Genomic DNA, 21112 nt, shown 5'->3' on the forward strand with positions numbered 1-21112 from the left:
TCTGAGAATGTTTATCTATCTCCAGCCAGGTGCGACTCTGGAGCACGGGAACCTAAAAACCAAAAGGTCTTTTATGTTTTTACAACTGATTTGTTGTTTGGTCTGAGTATATAAGGGAAGTGACAAAACATTACTTTGGGATTGTGTAGCCAAAAAAACCCCACACTGTGTGTGAGAGACTCTGGAGCTTTGCACCAGAACTCTCACTGCTGTGTGTCTCTATGCTGTCAGGTATGCATTTTGTTTTTATTCAAAAATGTAATTGTGTTAAACACATTGTGCCCATAGAGCACACTGTATAGTTGTTTGTGCTACTACATGTGCACATAGACTAGTTAAGTTTACTCTCTAAAACACCTGATTGCTTTGCTGTAAGCATTCTTTAAAATACTTAGGTAAAAGGTTGTTGATGCTATGCATTTTAGACTGTGTGTCTTGTGTTCAATTAGGATAACTTGTTACATGTGTGACTATGTTAAATTTGTTTGTCTCCTGCGTGGATCACTTGCTATTCCCCATATAGCTACAGTATCTATTTACAGGAGCAGGGTTGCCACACGGCTACAATGCGATTCACAATTGCATTATCCTTTCTAAATTGGCTTCTAATTGTTTCATTATGTAATTGGCCTGACACAATTTTACCTGACTAATAATAAATTGTTATATTTGATTTATTCTGATCTCTTCTGAAATTACTAAATAAATTACACTTTTTGTACGAGTGAGCAGTTGGCAACCGACTAAAAGGTATTAGTTAACCCTGCACCCTCTGATGAAAATCAGACCAACGAGATTGTGACCGTGAGATCTACGCAAAACCCGGGGCGTGAGACTCGGGTCCCTAATGAACGAATAATTGAAAGTATGGAATGTCTAGAATAATCAAATATCTGAATTATGATATAATCGATATCTGTGATCAGCTTTTTATTAGAAATATTGCCCAAATTTAATGATCACTTGAAGTTGGAGTCAGATTGAACACGGAAACTAAATCCTGATAAATTCAGATGCGTAAGTAAAAGACCAAATACACACTAAACCTTCGACCAGGCTGCTGGATTCCATTTTTTGGGCTGGCGGGTGGATTCTTACAGTATCTAGAACTAGATCTACATTTTGATTACTGTTCAATTGGTTGCTTATTTGAATGCAAAGCAGAGCAGAGTAGCCTAATGTTCTGTGCCTACCTGAGGTGCACATGTGAGTGTGAGAAAAAACGCAGAAGGAACCGACCAGTGGCACCAGGCTGGAAAGTAGTGGGGAGGATGGCGTAGCGTCCAGGACCAAGAGTCGCTCGCAGAGTAACACTACGGGAGTCCATATACACAGAGCTAGCAGCCTGCTCACATAAACACTGTACACGACAAACACGATTCACCTCCACCTGAAGGAAGGATAAATAGAGGGATAGAAAGAAGAAACATTGATGAGGACCAAATAAATGCAAATGTAGGCTAGAATCTAATGATTAGGTACACTGATCAAATCTGACTGGGTTAACCAAGAATGCTGATACAGTCCAACAGCACTGTGACTTTTCACTGTTTGTATCAGTCCGTTTGTGTTTCATGCTACAGACTGTCAGTCTGTGCTGGATACATTGACGAAAAGTGACCACCTTTGTGAGTGAACTAATCACTCAAGCAATTAATTCCAAAATACTCATTCAGACTCAGGCCCCGTTTACACTACTGCGTTTTCGTTTTAAAACAGCATTTTTGAAAATGATCCTCGTCTACACTGGCCTTTCCGCTGCGTTTCAGAAACGATCTCTGGCTACACTACACAACCGAAAACGCATGTCACATGACCATTCATGAAGGTACAACCATGGATATGTATAGGTAGATTCCCTATTATTTAGATGGCGGACACGTCTGCGTGCTTGGAGCGGTCGAATGGGGAATCTACCCATACATATCTATGGGTACAACAATAAGCATGATGTTATGGTTTACACGGTCGTAAAGGATACTCAGAGCGAATGTGGGCAGCCACGCCATCGTTTTCGAAAGTCTCAGTTTTAGTCCGTTTACACTGAAACGCAACCCCGGAGTTTTCAAACTAAAACGGGGTCTGCAGCGTTTTCAAAAGTCTTTGTTTTCGACCTCGAAACGATAGGCATAACTGTAGCAAAAGTTATGCATTTTAAAACAAAAATGCACTAGTATAAACGGGGCCTCAGGATCACCAAATATTTACATTTAAATGACTCAATATTACGTTTTGTTTATTTAAGTCTTGTATGAATACAATATCATATTCACAGTCATAAATATCACCTGATATTTGGAGCAACACCACTGTTGCTTGTGTGATATTGAATAGATTGCATAGAACTTGTAATAAAAAAATAAATAAACCACCCCCACAGCCCACATAAATTAAACAGCCTCAATCAAAATCTGACAATGTCTAAAAATGTAGATGACATTTAGTCAATCACTTACCCTTAGAACCTCAAAGCCGATTGGTAAGTTCTCCCCACTTCCCTCCCTCCTTTTCATCCTCCTGTCCTCCTGTTGCAAACATATCAACACCTCTGCCCCATCTCCAACCAGTTCAAAAAGGAACTAAGAAAGAGATAGTGAGAGAAATGAAGGACAAACATCTGAATGTAAAATTAGGGAACATATGTTTAAGAGAGCTAGAGAGAAACATATGTTTCAGGCTGAATTTTTTAAAAGGATTTTGAACTAACCTTAACATAAACCTAACCATATAATTTATGCTACAATATCATTTTTAGTTTGGAAATTCCCACAGTGATTTACCTGTGGGTTGTATAGAAATGTGTCTCTGTGATTGATACATCCTCCACATCGACTTCTTCTGTCAATTTGCCTCTCCCATCTAATCTCCATGCCTTCTGCCTGTTTTTTCACATGCTCTCTTCTTCCCTTAATTTGCTTTGATTTTACTTCTACTTTCTCTTTCTTTTTCTGTTTTTCTCTTTGGATTTGTCCCTCTTTCTGCCTTTCACTCAGTCTTTGTTCCTTTTTGTCTTGTCTTTGAGCTGGCCTTTGTTTGGACCATTGAAGCCCTGTTGAAGGCCTCTGGTTCTTGATGTTCAGATGACAAGAAGATGAGGGAGGAGGTTGGATCCCAGATGCATAGGTCCAGGCGCCCTGGCAGCACACCTCCCTCCAGTGGGTCTGTGGCCAGAGAAGGGATTTTTCCACCAACCTGCAAACTACCATGTCTGTGAAGTAACGGCAGAAGTCCTCAAACTCCATCCTAAGGAAAATTTGAAATTTACAATACTGGGTTAAAACATGTTTCTCAAAAGAATTATGCCTACTCAATTTTTTGCCAAATACACATTCATGTCACTGAAAATTTACATTAATCTACATTACCAAAACTCTCCAACATCTTGGACAACAAGGCCCATCTTCTCCCGTTCTCTGCGGCTTAGCTGCTGCCACTGAGAAGACCTGAAAAGGGAACCAGTGTAAACACAATGTTATAAGCATTAAATCTCAAACACTTTCCACGTCATACTTTGTCCCTATTATCAAATTTGGAAAAAAGTCTCTCTCAAAGAAGACACTACAGGTTTTGTACCTCAATTGAAGAGGGTCAACCAATGTTACACTGCTTTTTCAGATTAGATCTTGAGCTCTTTACTTACTAGAATGTCTCTTTCATCTTAAAACTATGTCCCATGAGGCTCAAACTCACAACCTCACCATTGTCCTGCCTTTTAAGTACTGCGCATTGACCAACTGCACCACTGGAGCTGGTGTCAGAGAACAAGACCTGCGCCTGAATCAAAGTACTCAATACAAATATAAAGCCAAATCTCCAAGTCTCATTAATAGGGACATTAACATACACACCACATTAACATACCACACGCTATTAGCCTGGTCTTTAACACAAGTCCTTGAATTATTTTCTTACAGGAACATCTCTATTCAAGTAGAGAATCTTAAGGGGATGGTTACACTTATGCCGAGTTCACACTGTACGATTTTAGCCCCGATTTTCACTCACCGACAGGTTTTGCGAAATTGCCGACAAATGCCCCAAAATCGGAGGCAAATCGGTGCTCATTCATGCAAGTGACAATCACACAGTGTGAATTATCAAAGATGCGATCTGAGAGAATCGCTGATGCGATTTTTGCCATGCTAAATATCTGAACCTGTTGGTGATTCAAGTATAGAGTCTCACATGAAAGATCAATTACTTTAGCTCTTAATTTGTTTTCCAACTTGAATGACTTATGAATCTTAAAAGGGTCATAGATTACAATTTCACCTTTTAACTTTAGTTAGTGTGTAATATGACTTTGAGCATAAACAACATCTGCAAACTTGCAACTCTCAAAGTTCAATGCAAAGGGAGAAATTGTTTTTTACACAATTCGCTTTTTGAGTGTTAGTGACATCACAGACCCTGAAATTTACATAAACCCTGCCACCCAGAGCACACAACAGAGGAGGTTGAGTTCCTGAAAATTATAATCCAACTATAGCTCTCTGTGCTGGACATTTTCTGGAGGGCAGCTTCCTCAATCTATGCGAGTTCAATGCCGGATTCGCCCAAAACCTTGTCCTCAAAGATGGAGCAGTTCAAACTTTAAAAGCAGAAGCTATTGTTTGGGCCACAACCTGTAAGTATGTTTTATTCTTTGTTAATGTGTTTTCCATGAATAGTTTCTATCATAAATTTTACGTTGTAATATGGATAAAGCTTTAGTACGGATAAAACCGTATATCAAAAGATAACAGCGGTAGCATTTACAAATAACAGCTAATCTAAAAAATTAGCTACAAAAAACCAAACAAAAAAAACCAAAAAAAAAAAACATACTATACCATTCTGAAATGTCCTTTAAGAGTCGTGCTTGCATTGGTTCTGCTCGATTCTCTTCAATAATATTCTCTGTGTCTGACTCGGGCTCAAATTGATAAGGCAATATTGACACCATTGTTTACAATACACCGGGAGCGCATGCAACTACCCGTAATGGAAAGGGGCAAAACATTGGCAGACAACATGCACTAGGCAGTTAGCGAATCACAACCTATTTTCGCCTATTGCGAATTTCTGATGGAGGAAACAGGAAGTCAACAGACCGTTTTTAGAAGAATGGAAAAGCGGTGTAGAATAAAGGTAAAGTACTATATGTGAAAAATAATGAGATTTTTTTAAACGAATCATGGACACGTTTCACTGCACCCCATAAACACAATCAAGCCTTTGAAAAAGCTGGAAGACCACCCATTTAAAACCATGATCCAGGTGAGCTAAACTCTGCAAGAAAGGACCAGAGTTATTATAGAATCTGGGATGAACAGTAATGTTTATGTTTTTGACATTAGTTGTTGATCTAATTTTTTCTAGTATGTTTCTTCCATCCTAAAACTGTGCTCCAGGTGAGGCTCGAACTCACAACCTCGGCATTGCTCTGCTTTGTACTGCCTTATAAGTACCACGCGCTAACCGATTGCGCCACTGGAGCTGTTGACTCAAAGATGTAAACATTATAAGGAAAGCCAACTCCAAATGTTCATTTACAGAAATGGCCTATGAAGCTTGAATACACAAATTCCAACTTCCATATCTCACATTATTGGAAGATTAGTACTACGCACTGACCGATTGCACCACTGGATCTGTTGTTCCAAAGATGATTGAATACACAAGCCACAACTGCCAAGTCTCACTCTTTGGAACATTAGCAGATACAGTATGAAGTGTCCACCTCAGTTAAAGATTGCCAGCCAATATTAGCCTGGTCTTTAACTTAAGACCTTGAATTCTTTTCATACTGGAATGTCCCTATTAAAGTATAGAATCTAAGGTGAATGGTGATGGATATGTCTTTGATTTAATTTCTACTAGCATGTTTTCTTGCATCCTAAAACCATGCTCCAGGTGAGGATTGAACTCTGCTTTGTACTGCTTTATGAGTACCGTGCACTAACGAATTTCACCACTGGAGCTGTTGGTCTAAAGGTGCTTTAATACACAAGTCCCAACTTCCAAATATCCCTCATTGGAACATTAGCAGATCGCTACAAAGTGTCCACTTCAAATAAAGATTGCCAGCTAATCTTGGTGAGATCTTTAACTTAAGACCTTGAAATATCTTTTACTGGTATGTCTCTATTTAACTATAGAATCTAAGAGGAATGGTGCCACTTACGTATCTTTTATGTTAGTTTTTGATCTTGTTTCTTGCATCCTAAAACTGTGGTTTATTTTTGACATTAGTCGTTGATCTAATTTTTTCTAGTATGTTTCTTCCATCCTAAAACTGTGCTCCAGGTGAGGCTCGAACTCACAACCTCGGCATTGCTCTGCTTTGTACTGCCTTATAAGTACCACGCGCTAACCGATTGCGCCACTGGAGCTGTTGACTCGAAGATGTAAACACTATAAGGAAAGCCAACTCAAATGTTCATTTACAGAAATGGCCTATGAAGCTTGAATACACAAATTCCAACTTCCATATCTCACATTAATGGAAGATTAGTACTACGCACTGACCGATTGCACCACTGGATCTGTTGTTCCAAAGATGTAAACACTATAAGGAAAGCCAACTCCAAATGTTCATTTACAGAAATGGCCTATGAAGCTTGAATACACAAATTCCAACTTCCATATCTCACATTATTGGAAGATTAGTACTACGCACTGACCGATTGCACCACTGGATCTGTTGTTCCAAAGATGATTGAATACACAAGCCACAACTGCCAAGTCTCACTCTTTGGAACATTAGCAGATACAGTATGAAGTGTCCACCTCAGTTAAAGATTGCCAGCCAATATTAGCCTGGTCTTTAACTTAAGACCTTGAATTCTTTTCATACTGGAATGTCCCTATTAAAGTATAGAATCTAAGGTGAATGGTGATGGATATGTCTTTGATTTAATTTCTACTAGCATGTTTTCTTGCATCCTAAAACCATGCTCCAGGTGAGGATTGAACTCTGCTTTGTACTGCTTTATGAGTACCGTGCACTAACCAATTTCACCACTGGAGCTGTTGGTCTAAAGGTGCTTTAATACACAAGTCCCAACTTCCAAATATCCCTCATTGGAACATTAGCAGATACGCTACAAAGTGTCCACTTCAAATAAAGATTGCCAGCTAATCTTGGTGAGATCTTTAACTTAAGACTTTGAAATATCTTTTACTGGTATGTCTCTATTTAACTATAGAATCTAAGAGGAATGGTGCCACTTACGTATCTTTTATGTTAGTTTTGATCTTGTTTCTTGCATCCTAAAACTGTGGTTTATTTTTGACATTAGTCGTTGATCTAATTTTTCTAGTATGTTTCTTCCATCCTAAAACTGTGCTCCAGGTGAGGCTCGAACTCACAACCTCGGCATTGCTCTGCTTTGTACTGCCTTATAAGTACCACGCGCTAACCGATTGCGCCACTGGAGCTGTTGACTCAAAGATGTAAACACTATAAGGAAAGCCAACTCAAATGTTCATTTACAGAAATGGCCTATGAAGCTTGAATACACAAATTCCAACTTCCATATCTCACATTATTGGAAGATTAGTACTACGCACTGACCGATTGCACCACTGGATCTGTTGTTCCAAAGATGATTGAATACACAAGCCACAACTGCCAAGTCTCACTCTTTGGAACATTAGCAGATACAGTATGAAGTGTCCACCTCAGTTAAAGATTGCCAGCCAATATTAGCCTGGTCTTTAACTTAAGACCTTGAATTCTTTTCATACTGGAATGTCCCTATTAAAGTATAGAATCTAAGGTGAATGGTGATGGATATGTCTTTGATTTAATTTCTACTAGCATGTTTTCTTGCATCCTAAAACCATGCTCCAGGTGAGGATTGAACTCTGCTTTGTACTGCTTTATGAGTACCGTGCACTAACGAATTTCACCACTGGAGCTGTTGGTCTAAAGGTGCTTTAATACACAAGTCCCAACTTCCAAATATCCCTCATTGGAACATTAGCAGATACGCTACAAAGTGTCCACTTCAAATAAAGATTGCCAGCTAATCTTGGTGAGATCTTTAACTTAAGACCTTGAAATATCTTTTACTGGTATGTCTCTATTTAACTATAGAATCTAAGAGGAATGGTGCCACTTACGTATCTTTTATGTTAGTTTTGATCTTGTTTCTTGCATCCTAAAACTGTGGTTTATTTTTGACATTAGTCGTTGATCTAATTTTTCTAGTATGTTTCTTCCATCCTAAAACTGTGCTCCAGGTGAGGCTCGAACTCACAACCTCGGCATTGCTCTGCTTTGTACTGCCTTATAAGTACCACGCGCTAACCGATTGCGCCACTGGAGCTGTTGACTCAAGTGCATATTACCAAACACTATGGTCTTTAGTTAGACTGATTTTTAAATAGACCAAGTCTTTGTTCCTAAGTGATAAGAGGAACCTACTTTTCAACTGATCGTTTATGTTAGGCTATGAACTCCATTGCTACTGAAATGTCTCTCGCTTTACAGAAATGGCCTATGAAGCTTGAATACACAAATTCCAACTTCCATATCTCACATTATTGGAAGATTAGTACTACGCACTGACCGATTGCACCACTGGATCTGTTGTTCCAAAGATGATTGAATACACAAGCCACAACTGCCAAGTCTCACTCTTTGGAACATTAGCAGATACAGTATGAAGTGTCCACCTCAGTTAAAGATTGCCAGCCAATATTAGCCTGGTCTTTAACTTAAGACCTTGAATTCTTTTCATACTGGAATGTCCCTATTAAAGTATAGAATCTAAGGTGAATGGTGATGGATATGTCTTTGATTTCATTTCTACTAGCATGTTTTCTTGCATCCTAAAACCATGCTCCAGGTGAGGATTGAACTCTGCTTTGTACTGCTTTATGAGTACCGTGCACTAACCAATTTCACCACTGGAGCTGTTGGTCTAAAGGTGCTTTAATACACAAGTCCCAACTTCCAAATATCCCTCATTGGAACATTAGCAGATACGCTACAAAGTGTCCACTTCAAATAAAGATTGCCAGCTAATCTTGGTGAGATCTTTAACTTAAGACCTTGAAATATCTTTTACTGGTATGTCTCTATTTAACTATAGAATCTAAGAGGAATGGTGCCACTTACGTATCTTTTATGTTAGTTTTGATCTTGTTTCTTGCATCCTAAAACTGTGGTTTATTTTTGACATTAGTCGTTGATCAAATTTTTCTAGTATGTTTCTTCCATCCTAAAACTGTGCTCCAGGTGAGGCTCGAACTCACAACCTCGGCATTGCTCTGCTTTGTACTGCCTTATAAGTACCACGCGCTAACCGATTGCGCCACTGGAGCTGTTGACTCAAAGATGTAAACACTATAAGGAAAGCCAACTCAAATGTTCATTTACAGAAATGGCCTATGAAGCTTGAATACACAAATTCCAACTTCCATATCTCACATTATTGGAAGATTAGTACTACGCACTGACCGATTGCACCACTGGATCTGTTGTTCCAAAGATGATTGAATACACAAGCCACAACTGCCAAGTCTCACTCTTTGGAACATTAGCAGATACAGTATGAAGTGTCCACCTCAGTTAAAGATTGCCAGCCAATATTAGCCTGGTCTTTAACTTAAGACCTTGAATTCTTTTCATACTGGAATGTCCCTATTAAAGTATAGAATCTAAGGTGAATGGTGATGGATATGTCTTTGATTTCATTTCTACTAGCATGTTTTCTTGCATCCTAAAACCATGCTCCAGGTGAGGATTGAACTCTGCTTTGTACTGCTTTATGAGTACCGTGCACTAACCAATTTCACCACTGGAGCTGTTGGTCTAAAGGTGCTTTAATACACAAGTCCCAACTTCCAAATATCCTCATTGGAACATTAGCAGATACGCTACAAAGTGTCCACTTCAAATAAAGATTGCCAGCTAATCTTGGTGAGATCTTTAACTTAAGACCTTGAAATATCTTTTACTGGTATGTCTCTATTTAACTATAGAATCTAAGAGGAATGGTGCCACTTACGTATCTTTTATGTTAGTTTTGATCTTGTTTCTTGCATCCTAAAACTGTGGTTTATTTTTGACATTAGTCGTTGATCTAATTTTTCTAGTATGTTTCTTCCATCCTAAAACTGTGCTCCAGGTGAGGCTCGAACTCACAACCTCAGCATTGCTCTGCTGCGTACTGCCTTATAAGTACCACGCGCTAACCGATTGCGCCACTGGAGCTGTTGACTCGAAGATGTAAACACTATAAGGAAAGCCAACTCAAATGTTCATTTACAGAAATGGCCTATGAAGCTTGAATACACAAATTCCAACTTCCATATCTCACATTAATGGAAGATTAGTACTACGCACTGACCGATTGCACCACTGGATCTGTTGTTCCAAAGATGATTGAATACACAAGCCACAACTGCCAAGTCTCACTCTTTGGAACATTAGCAGATACGCTACAAAGTGTCCACTTCAAATAAAGATTGCCAGCTAATCTTGGTGAGATCTTTAACTTAAGACCTTGAATTCTTTTCATACTGGAATGTCCCTATTAAAGTATAGAATCTAAGAGGAATGGTGCCACTTACGTATCTTTTATGTTAGTTTTGATCTTGTTTCTTGCATCCTAAAACTGTGGTTTATTTTTGACATTAGTCGTTGATCTAATTTTTCTAGTATGTTTCTTCCATCCTAAAACTGTGGTTTATTTTTGACATTAGTCGTTGATCTAATTTTTCTAGTATGTTTCTTCCATCCTAAAACTGTGGTTTATTTTTGACATTAGTCGTTGATCTAATTTTTCTAGTATGTTTCTTCCATCCTAAAACTGTGGTTTATTTTTGACATTAGTCGTTGATCTAATTTTTCTAGTATGTTTCTTCCATCCTAAAACTGTGCTCCAGGTGAGGATTGAACTCTGCTTTGTACTGCTTTATGAGTACCGTGCACTAACGAATTTCACCACTGGAGCTGTTGCTCTAAAGGTGCTTTAATACACAAGTCCCAACTTCCAAATATCCCTCATTGGAACATTAGCAGATACGCTACAAAGTGTCCACTTCAAATAAAGATTGCCAGCTAATCTTGGTGAGATCTTTAACTTAAGACCTTGAAATATCTTTTTACTGGTATGTCTCTATTTAACTATAGAATCTAAGAGGAATGGTGCCACTTACGTATCTTTTATGTTAGTTTTTGATCTTGTTTCTTGCATCCTAAAACTGTGGTTTATTTTTGACATTAGTCGTTGATCTAATTTTTTCTAGTATGTTTCTTCCATCCTAAAACTGTGCTCCAGGTGAGGCTCGAACTCACAACCTCGGCATTGCTCTGCTTTGTACTGCCTTATAAGTACCACGCGCTAACCGATTGCGCCACTGGAGCTGTTGACTCGAAGATGTAAACACTATAAGGAAAGCCAACTCAAATGTTCATTTACAGAAATGGCCTATGAAGCTTGAATACACAAATTCCAACTTCCATATCTCACATTAATGGAAGATTAGTACTACGCACTGACCGATTGCACCACTGGATCTGTTGTTCCAAAGATGTAAACACTATAAGGAAAGCCAACTCCAAATGTTCATTTACAGAAATGGCCTATGAAGCTTGAATACACAAATTCCAACTTCCATATCTCACATTATTGGAAGATTAGTACTACGCACTGACCGATTGCACCACTGGATCTGTTGTTCCAAAGATGATTGAATACACAAGCCACAACTGCCAAGTCTCACTCTTTGGAACATTAGCAGATACAGTATGAAGTGTCCACCTCAGTTAAAGATTGCCAGCCAATATTAGCCTGGTCTTTAACTTAAGACCTTGAATTCTTTTCATACTGGAATGTCCCTATTAAAGTATAGAATCTAAGGTGAATGGTGATGGATATGTCTTTGATTTAATTTCTACTAGCATGTTTTCTTGCATCCTAAAACCATGCTCCAGGTGAGGATTGAACTCTGCTTTGTACTGCTTTATGAGTACCGTGCACTAACCAATTTCACCACTGGAGCTGTTGCTCTAAAGGTGCTTTAATACACAAGTCCCAACTTCCAAATATCCCTCATTGGAACATTAGCAGATACGCTACAAAGTGTCCACTTCAAATAAAGATTGCCAGCTAATCTTGGTGAGATCTTTAACTTAAGACCTTGAAATATCTTTTACTGGTATGTCTCTATTTAACTATAGAATCTAAGAGGAATGGTGCCACTTACGTATCTTTTATGTTAGTTTTGATCTTGTTTCTTGCATCCTAAAACTGTGGTTTATTTTTGACATTAGTCGTTGATCTAATTTTTTCTAGTATGTTTCTTCCATCCTAAAACTGTGCTCCAGGTGAGGCTCGAACTCACAACCTCGGCATTGCTCTGCTTTGTACTGCCTTATAAGTACCACGCGCTAACCGATTGCGCCACTGGAGCTGTTGACTCAAAGATGTAAACACTATAAGGAAAGCCAACTCAAATGTTCATTTACAGAAATGGCCTATGAAGCTTGAATACACAAATTCCAACTTCCATATCTCACGTTAATGGAAGATTAGTACTACGCACTGACCGATTGCACCACTGGATCTGTTGTTCCAAAGATGTAAACACTATAAGGAAAGCCAACTCCAAATGTTCATTTACAGAAATGGCCTATGAAGCTTGAATACACAAATTCCAACTTCCATATCTCACATTATTGGAAGATTAGTACTACGCACTGACCGATTGCACCACTGGATCTGTTGTTCCAAAGATGATTGAATACACAAGCCACAACTGCCAAGTCTCACTCTTTGGAACATTAGCAGATACAGTATGAAATGTCCACCTCAGTTAAAGATTGCCAGCCAATATTAGCCTGGTCTTTAACTTAAGACCTTGAATTCTTTTCATACTGGAATGTCCCTATTAAAGTATAGAATCTAAGGTGAATGGTGATGGATATGTCTTTGATTTCATTTCTACTAGCATGTTTTCTTGCATCCTAAAACCATGCTCCAGGTGAGGATTGAACTCTGCTTTGTACTGCTTTATGAGTACCGTGCACTAACCAATTTCACCACTGGAGCTGTTGGTCTAAAGGTGCTTTAATACACAAGTCCCAACTTCCAAATATCCCTCATTGGAACATTAGCAGATCGCTACAAAGTGTCCACTTCAAATAAAGATTGCCAGCTAATCTTGGTGAGATCTTTAACTTAAGACCTTGAAATATCTTTTACTGGTATGTCTCTATTTAACTATAGAATCTAAGAGGAATGGTGCCACTTACGTATCTTTTATGTTAGTTTTGATCTTGTTTCTTGCATCCTAAAACTGTGGTTTATTTTTGACATTAGTCGTTGATCTAATTTTTTCTAGTATGTTTCTTCCATCCTAAAACTGTGCTCCAGGTGAGGCTCGAACTCACAACCTCAGCATTGCTCTGCTTTGTACTGCCTTATAAGTACCACGCTAACCGATTGCGCCACTGGAGCTGTTGACTCGAAGATGTAAACACTATAAGGAAAGCCAACTCAAATGTTCATTTACAGAAATGGCCTATGAAGCTTGAATACACAAATTCCAACTTCCATATCTCACATTAATGGAAGATTAGTACTACGCACTGACCGATTGCACCACTGGATCTGTTGTTCCAAAGATGTAAACACTATAAGGAAAGCCAACTCCAAATGTTCATTTACAGAAATGGCCTATGAAGCTTGAATACACAAATTCCAACTTCCATATCTCACATTATTGGAAGATTAGTACTACGCACTGACCGATTGCACCACTGGATCTGTTGTTCCAAAGATGATTGAATACACAAGCCACAACTGCCAAGTCTCACTCTTTGGAACATTAGCAGATACAGTATGAAGTGTCCACCTCAGTTAAAGATTGCCAGCCAATATTAGCCTGGTCTTTAACTTAAGACCTTGAATTCTTTTCATACTGGAATGTCCCTATTAAAGTATAGAATCTAAGGTGAATGGTGATGGATATGTCTTTGATTTAATTTCTACTAGCATGTTTTCTTGCATCCTAAAACCATGCTCCAGGTGAGGATTGAACTCTGCTTTGTACTGCTTTATGAGTACCGTGCACTAACCAATTTCACCACTGGAGCTGTTGCTCTAAAGGTGCTTTAATACACAAGTCCCAACTTCCAAATATCCCTCATTGGAACATTAGCAGATCGCTACAAAGTGTCCACTTCAAATAAAGATTGCCAGCTAATCTTGGTGAGATCTTTAACTTAAGACCTTGAAATATCTTTTACTGGTATGTCTCTATTTAACTATAGAATCTAAGAGGAATGGTGCCACTTACGTATCTTTTATGTTAGTTTTGATCTTGTTTCTTGCATCCTAAAACTGTGGTTTATTTTTGACATTAGTCGTTGATCTAATTTTTTCTAGTATGTTTCTTCCATCGTAAAACTGTGCTCCAGGTGAGGCTCGAACTCACAACCTCGGCATTGCTCTGCTTTGTACTGCCTTATAAGTACCACGCGCTAACCGATTGCGCCACTGGAGCTGTTGACTCAAAGATGTAAACACTATAAGGAAAGCCAACTCAAATGTTCATTTACAGAAATGGCCTATGAAGCTTGAATACACAAATTCCAACTTCCATATCTCACATTATTGGAAGATTAGTACTACGCACTGACCGATTGCACCACTGGATCTGTTGTTCCAAAGATGTAAACACTATAAGGAAAGCCAACTCAAATGTTCATTTACAGAAATGGCCTATGAAGCTTGAATACACAAATTCCAACTTCCATATCTCACGTTAATGGAAGATTAGTACTACGCACTGACCGATTGCACCACTGGATCTGTTGTTCCAAAGATGTAAACACTATAAGGAAAGCCAACTCCAAATGTTCATTTACAGAAATGGCCTATGAAGCTTGAATACACAAATTCCAACTTCCATATCTCACATTAATGGAAGATTAGTACTACGCACTGACCGATTGCACCACTGGATCTGTTGTTCCAAAGATGATTGAATACACAAGCCACAACTGCCAAGTCTCACTCTTTGGAACATTAGCAGATACAGTATGAAATGTCCACCTCAGTTAAAGATTGCCAGCTAATCTTGGTGAGATCTTTAACTTAAGACCTTGAAATATCTTTTACTGGTATGTCTCTATTTAACTATAGAATCTAAGGTGAATGGTGATGGATATGTCTTTGATTTCATTTCTACTAGCATGTTTTCTTGCATCCTAAAACCATGCTCCAGGTGAGGATTGAACTCTGCTTTGTACTGCTTTATGAGTACCGTGCACTAACCAATTTCACCACTGGAGCTGTTGGTCTAAAGGTGCTTTAATACACAAGTCCCAACTTCCAAATATCCCTCATTGGAACATTAGCAGATACGCTACAAAGTGTCCACTTCAAATAAAGATTGCCAGCTAATCTTGGTGAGATCTTTAACTTAAGACCTTGAAATATCTTTTACTGGTATGTCTCTATTTAACTATAGAATCTAAGAGGAATGGTGCCACTTACGTATCTTTTATGTTAGTTTTGATCTTGTTTCTTGCATCCTAAAACTGTGGTTTATTTTTGACATTAGTCGTTGATCTAATTTTTCTAGTATGTTTCTTCCATCCTAAAACTGTGCTCCAGGTGAGGCTCGAACTCACAACCTCGGCATTGCTCTGCTTTGTACTGCCTTATAAGTACCACGCTAACCGATTGCGCCACTGGAGCTGTTGACTCAAAGATGTAAACACTATAAGGAAAGCCAACTCAAATGTTCATTTACAGAAATGGCCTATGAAGCTTGAATACACAAATTCCAACTTCCATATCTCACATTAATGGAAGATTAGTACTACGCACTGACCGATTGCACCACTGGATCTGTTGTTCCAAAGATGATTGAATACACAAGCCACAACTGCCAAGTCTCACTCTTTGGAACATTAGCAGATCGCTACAAAGTGTCCACTTCAAATAAAGATTGCCAGCCAATATTAGCCTGGTCTTTAACTTAAGACCTTGAATTCTTTTCATACTGGAATGTCCCTATTAAAGTATAGAATCTAAGGTGAATGGTGATGGATATGTCTTTGATTTAATTTCTACTAGCATGTTTTCTTGCATCCTAAAACTGTGCTCCAGGTGAGGATTGAACTCTGCTTTGTACTGCCTTATAAGTACCACGCGCTAACCGATTGCGCCACTGGAGCTGTTGCTCTAAAGGTGCTTTAATACACAAGTCCCAACTTCCAAATATCCCTCATTGGAACATTAGCAGATACAGTATGAAGTGTCCACCTCAGTTAAAGATTGCCAGCCAATATTAGCCTGGTCTTTAACTTAAGACCTTGAATTCTTTTCATACTGGAATGTCCCTATTAAAGTATAGAATCTAAGGTGAATGGTGATGGATATGTCTTTGATTTAATTTCTACTAGCATGTTTTCTTGCATCCTAAAACCATGCTCCAGGTGAGGATTGAACTCTGCTTTGTACTGCTTTATGAGTACCGTGCACTAACCAATTTCACCACTGGAGCTGTTGGTCTAAAGGTGCTTTAATACACAAGTCCCAACTTCCAAATATCCCTCATTGGAACATTAGCAGATCGCTACAAAGTGTCCACTTCAAATAAAGATTGCCAGCTAATCTTGGTGAGATCTTTAACTTAAGACCTTGAAATATCTTTTTACTGGTATGTCTCTATTTAACTATAGAATCTAAGAGGAATGGTGCCACTTACGTATCTTTTATGTTAGTTTTTGATCTTGTTTCTTGCATCCTAAAACTGTGGTTTATTTTTGACATTAGTCGTTGATCTAATTTTTTCTAGTATGTTTCTTCCATCCTAAAACTGTGCTCCAGGTGAGGCTCGAACTCACAACCTCGGCATTGCTCTGCTTTGTACTGCCTTATAAGTACCACGCGCTAACCGATTGCGCCACTGGAGCTGTTGACTCGAAGATGTAAACACTATAAGGAAAGCCAACTCCAAATGTTCATTTACAGAAATGGCCTATGAAGCTTGAATACACAAATTCCAACTTCCATATCTCACATTAATGGAAGATTAGTACTACGCACTGACCGATTGCACCACTGGATCTGTTGTTCCAAAGATGTAAACACTATAAGGAAAGCCAACTCCAAATGTTCATTTACAGAAATGGCCTATGAAGCTTGAATACACAAATTCCAACTTCCATATCTCACATTATTGGAAGATTAGTACTACGCACTGACCGATTGCACCACTGGATCTGTTGTTCCAAAGATGATTGAATACACAAGCCACAACTGCCAAGTCTCACTCTTTGGAACATTAGCAGATACAGTATGAAGTGTCCACCTCAGTTAAAGATTGCCAGCCAATATTAGCCTGGTCTTTAACTTAAGACCTTGAATTCTTTTCATACTGGAATGTCCCTATTAAAGTATAGAATCTAAGGTGAATGGTGATGGATATGTCTTTGATTTAATTTCTACTAGCATGTTTTCTTGCATCCTAAAACCATGCTCCAGGTGAGGATTGAACTCTGCTTTGTACTGCTTTATGAGTACCGTGCACTAACCAATTTCACCACTGGAGCTGTTGGTCTAAAGGTGCTTTAATACACAAGTCCCAACTTCCAAATATCCCTCATTGGAACATTAGCAGAATCGCTACAAAGTGTCCACTTCAAATAAAGATTGCCAGCTAATCTTGGTGAGATCTTTAACTTAAGACCTTGAAATATCTTTTACTGGTATGTCTCTATTTAACTATAGAATCTAAGAGGAATGGTGCCACTTACGTATCTTTTATGTTAGTTTTGATCTTGTTTCTTGCATCCTAAAACTGTGGTTTATTTTTGACATTAGTCGTTGATCTAATTTTTCTAGTATGTTTCTTCCATCCTAAAACTGTGCTCCAGGTGAGGCTCGAACTCACAACCTCGGCATTGCTCTGCTTTGTACTGCCTTATAAGTACCACGCTAACCGATTGCGCCACTGGAGCTGTTGACTCGAAGATGTAAACACTATAAGGAAAGCCAACTCAAATGTTCATTTACAGAAATGGCCTATGAAGCTTGAATACACAAATTCCAACTTCCATATCTCACGTTAATGGAAGATTAGTACTACGCACTGACCGATTGCACCACTGGATCTGTTGTTCCAAAGATGTAAACACTATAAGGAAAGCCAACTCCAAATGTTCATTTACAGAAATGGCCTATGAAGCTTGAATACACAAATTCCAACTTCCATATCTCACATTATTGGAAGATTAGTACTACGCACTGACCGATTGCACCACTGGATCTGTTGTTCCAAAGATGATTGAATACACAAGCTACAACTGCCAAGTCTCACTCTTTGGAACATTAGCAGATACAGTATGAAGTGTCCACCTCAGTTAAAGATTGCCAGCCAATATTAGCCTGGTCTTTAACTTAAGACCTTGAATTCTTTTCATACTGGAATGTCCCTATTAAAGTATAGAATCTAAGGTGAATGGTGATGGATATGTCTTTGATTTAATTTCTACTAGCATGTTTTCTTGCATCCTAAAACCATGCTCCAGGTGAGGATTGAACTCTGCTTTGTACTGCTTTATGAGTACCGTGCACTAACCAATTTCACCACTGGAGCTGTTGGTCTAAAGGTGCTTTAATACACAAGTCCCAACTTCCAAATATCCCTCATTGGAACATTAGCAGATACGCTACAAAGTGTCCATTTCAAATAAAGATTGCCAGCTAATCTTGGTGAGATCTTTAACTTAAGACTTTGAAATATCTTTTACTGGTATGTCTCTATTTAACTATAGAATCTAAGAGGAATGGTGCCACTTACGTATCTTTTATGTTAGTTTTGATCTTGTTTCTTGCATCCTAAAACTGTGGTTTATTTTTGACATTAGTCGTTGATCTAATTTTTCTAGTATGTTTCTTCCATCCTAAAACTGTGCTCCAGGTGAGGCTCGAACTCACAACCTCGGCATTGCTCTGCTTTGTACTGCCTTATAAGTACCACGCGCTAACCGATTGCGCCACTGGAGCTGTTGACTCAAGATGTAAACACTATAAGGAAAGCCAACTCCAAATGTTCATTTACAGAAATGGCCTATGAAGCTTGAATACACAAATTCCAACTTCCATATCTCACATTATTGGAAGATTAGTACTACGCACTGACCGATTGCACCACTGGATCTGTTGTTCCAAAGATGATTGAATACACAAGCTACAACTGCCAAGTCTCACTCTTTGGAACATTAGCAGATACAGTATGAAGTGTCCACCTCAGTTAAAGATTGCCAGCCAATATTAGCCTGGTCTTTAACTTAAGACCTTGAATTCTTTTCATACTGGAATGTCCTTATTAAAGTATAGAATCTAAGGTGAATGGTGATGGATATGTCTTTGATTTAATTTCTACTAGCATGTTTTCTTGCATCCTAAAACCATGCTCCAGGTGAGGATTGAACTCTGCTTTGTACTGCTTTATGAGTACCGTGCACTAACCAATTTCACCACTGGAGCTGTTGGTCTAAAGGTGCTTTAATACACAAGTCCCAACTTCCAAATATCCCTCATTGGAACATTAGCAGATACGCTACAAAGTGTCCATTTCAAATAAAGATTGCCAGCTAATCTTGGTGAGATCTTTAACTTAAGACTTTGAAATATCTTTTTACTGGTATGTCTCTATTTAACTATAGAATCTAAGAGGAATGGTGCCACTTACGTATCTTTTATGTTAGTTTTGATCTTGTTTCTTGCATCCTAAAACTGTGGTTTATTTTTGACATTAGTCGTTGATCTAATTTTTCTAGTATGTTTCTTCCATCCTAAAACTGTGCTCCAGGTGAGGCTCGAACTCACAACCTCGGCATTGCTCTGCTTTGTACTGCCTTATAAGTACCACGCGCTAACCGATTGCGCCACTGGAGCTGTTGACTCAAAGATGTAAACACTATAAGGAAAGCCAACTCCAAATGTTCATTTACAGAAATGGCCTATGAAGCTTGAATACACAAATTCCAACTTCCATATCTCACATTATTGGAAGATTAGTACTACGCACTGACCGATTGCACCACTGGATCTGTTGTTCCAAAGATGATTGAATACACAAGCCACAACTGCCAAGTCTCACTCTTTGGAACATTAGCAGATACAGTATGAAGTGTCCACCTCAGTTAAAGATTGCCAGCCAATATTAGCCTGGTCTTTAACTTAAGACCTTGAATTCTTTTCATACTGGAATGTCCTATTAAAGTATAGAATCTAAGGTGAATGGTGATGGATATGTCTTTGATTTAATTTCTACTAGCATGTTTTCTTGCATCCTAAAACCATGCTCCAGGTGAGGATTGAACTCTGCTTTGTACTGCTTTATGAGTACCGTGCACTAACCAATTTCACCACTGGAGCTGTTGGTCTAAAGGTGCTTTAATACACAAGTCCCAACTTCCAAATATCCCTCATTGGAACATTAGCAGATACGCTACAAAGTGTCCATTTCAAATAAAGATTGCCAGCTAATCTTGGTGAGATCTTTAACTTAAGACTTTGAAATATCTTTTACTGGTATGTCTCTATTTAACTATAGAATCTAAGAGGAATGGTGCCACTTACATTATCTTTTATGTTAGTTTTGATCTTGTTTCTTGCATCCTAAAACTGTGGTTTATTTTTGACATTAGTCGTTGATCTAATTTTTCTAGTATGTTTCTTCCATCCTAAAACTGTGCTCCAGGTGAGGCTCGAACTCACAACCTCGGCATTGCTCTGCTTTGTACTGCCTTATAAGTACCACGCGCTAACCGATTGCGCCACTGGAGCTGTTGACTCAAAGATGTAAACACTATAAGGAAAGCCAACTCAAATGTTCATTTACAGAAATGGCCTATGAAGCTTGAATACACAAATTCCAACTTCCATATCTCACATTATTGGAAGATTAGTACTACGCACTGACCGATTGCACCACTGGATCTGTTGTTCCAAAGATGATTGAATACACAAGCCACAACTGCCAAGTCTCACTCTTTGGAACATTAGCAGATACAGTATGAAGTGTCCACCTCAGTTAAAGATTGCCAGCCAATATTAGCCTGGTCTTTAACTTAAGACCTTGAATTCTT

The 21112-nt window shown here is 38.6% G+C and overlaps 1 protein-coding gene and 13 non-coding genes across 24 annotated transcripts in view; all 14 read right to left on the reverse strand.

Moving 5' to 3' along the window:
- LOC131544923 (calpain-5-like) overlaps positions 1-21112 on the reverse strand; it is a 58295-nt gene that overhangs the window by 8893 nt on the left and 28290 nt on the right. For all 11 annotated transcript variants that reach the window (XM_058783454.1, XM_058783447.1, XM_058783455.1 and 8 more), the window contains 4 exons: positions 3366-3443; positions 2781-3243; positions 2457-2579; positions 1194-1390 (listed from right to left, as the gene is read on the reverse strand). In XM_058783454.1, coding sequence (XP_058639437.1) covers positions 1194-1390; positions 2457-2579; positions 2781-3243; positions 3366-3443 — 861 coding nt within the window. The remainder of the gene's footprint in view (positions 1-1193; positions 1391-2456; positions 2580-2780; positions 3244-3365; positions 3444-21112) is intronic.
- On the reverse strand, positions 5386-5479 carry trnai-uau (transfer RNA isoleucine (anticodon UAU)). The gene is made up of 2 exons: positions 5442-5479; positions 5386-5421 (listed from the first exon to the last, which is right to left on the reverse strand). It is a non-coding gene; the product is annotated as a tRNA-Ile (tRNA).
- On the reverse strand, positions 6281-6374 carry trnai-uau (transfer RNA isoleucine (anticodon UAU)). Its single transcript has 2 exons — positions 6337-6374; positions 6281-6316 (listed from the first exon to the last, which is right to left on the reverse strand). It is a non-coding gene; the product is annotated as a tRNA-Ile (tRNA).
- trnai-uau (transfer RNA isoleucine (anticodon UAU)) lies at positions 7329-7422 on the reverse strand. Its single transcript has 2 exons — positions 7385-7422; positions 7329-7364 (listed from the first exon to the last, which is right to left on the reverse strand). It is a non-coding gene; the product is annotated as a tRNA-Ile (tRNA).
- trnai-uau (transfer RNA isoleucine (anticodon UAU)) lies at positions 8222-8315 on the reverse strand. The gene is made up of 2 exons: positions 8278-8315; positions 8222-8257 (listed from the first exon to the last, which is right to left on the reverse strand). It is a non-coding gene; the product is annotated as a tRNA-Ile (tRNA).
- Positions 9222-9315, reverse strand: trnai-uau (transfer RNA isoleucine (anticodon UAU)). Its single transcript has 2 exons — positions 9278-9315; positions 9222-9257 (listed from the first exon to the last, which is right to left on the reverse strand). It is a non-coding gene; the product is annotated as a tRNA-Ile (tRNA).
- Positions 10114-10207, reverse strand: trnai-uau (transfer RNA isoleucine (anticodon UAU)). Its single transcript has 2 exons — positions 10170-10207; positions 10114-10149 (listed from the first exon to the last, which is right to left on the reverse strand). It is a non-coding gene; the product is annotated as a tRNA-Ile (tRNA).
- trnai-uau (transfer RNA isoleucine (anticodon UAU)) lies at positions 11269-11362 on the reverse strand. The gene is made up of 2 exons: positions 11325-11362; positions 11269-11304 (listed from the first exon to the last, which is right to left on the reverse strand). It is a non-coding gene; the product is annotated as a tRNA-Ile (tRNA).
- trnai-uau (transfer RNA isoleucine (anticodon UAU)) lies at positions 12318-12411 on the reverse strand. The gene is made up of 2 exons: positions 12374-12411; positions 12318-12353 (listed from the first exon to the last, which is right to left on the reverse strand). It is a non-coding gene; the product is annotated as a tRNA-Ile (tRNA).
- Positions 14412-14505, reverse strand: trnai-uau (transfer RNA isoleucine (anticodon UAU)). The gene is made up of 2 exons: positions 14468-14505; positions 14412-14447 (listed from the first exon to the last, which is right to left on the reverse strand). It is a non-coding gene; the product is annotated as a tRNA-Ile (tRNA).
- On the reverse strand, positions 16834-16927 carry trnai-uau (transfer RNA isoleucine (anticodon UAU)). The gene is made up of 2 exons: positions 16890-16927; positions 16834-16869 (listed from the first exon to the last, which is right to left on the reverse strand). It is a non-coding gene; the product is annotated as a tRNA-Ile (tRNA).
- On the reverse strand, positions 18929-19022 carry trnai-uau (transfer RNA isoleucine (anticodon UAU)). The gene is made up of 2 exons: positions 18985-19022; positions 18929-18964 (listed from the first exon to the last, which is right to left on the reverse strand). It is a non-coding gene; the product is annotated as a tRNA-Ile (tRNA).
- Positions 19823-19916, reverse strand: trnai-uau (transfer RNA isoleucine (anticodon UAU)). Its single transcript has 2 exons — positions 19879-19916; positions 19823-19858 (listed from the first exon to the last, which is right to left on the reverse strand). It is a non-coding gene; the product is annotated as a tRNA-Ile (tRNA).
- Positions 20717-20810, reverse strand: trnai-uau (transfer RNA isoleucine (anticodon UAU)). Its single transcript has 2 exons — positions 20773-20810; positions 20717-20752 (listed from the first exon to the last, which is right to left on the reverse strand). It is a non-coding gene; the product is annotated as a tRNA-Ile (tRNA).

Source organism: Onychostoma macrolepis, chromosome 07 (genome assembly GCF_012432095.1).
Source record: "Onychostoma macrolepis isolate SWU-2019 chromosome 07, ASM1243209v1, whole genome shotgun sequence".
NCBI classification, from domain to species: domain Eukaryota; kingdom Metazoa; phylum Chordata; class Actinopteri; order Cypriniformes; family Cyprinidae; genus Onychostoma; species Onychostoma macrolepis.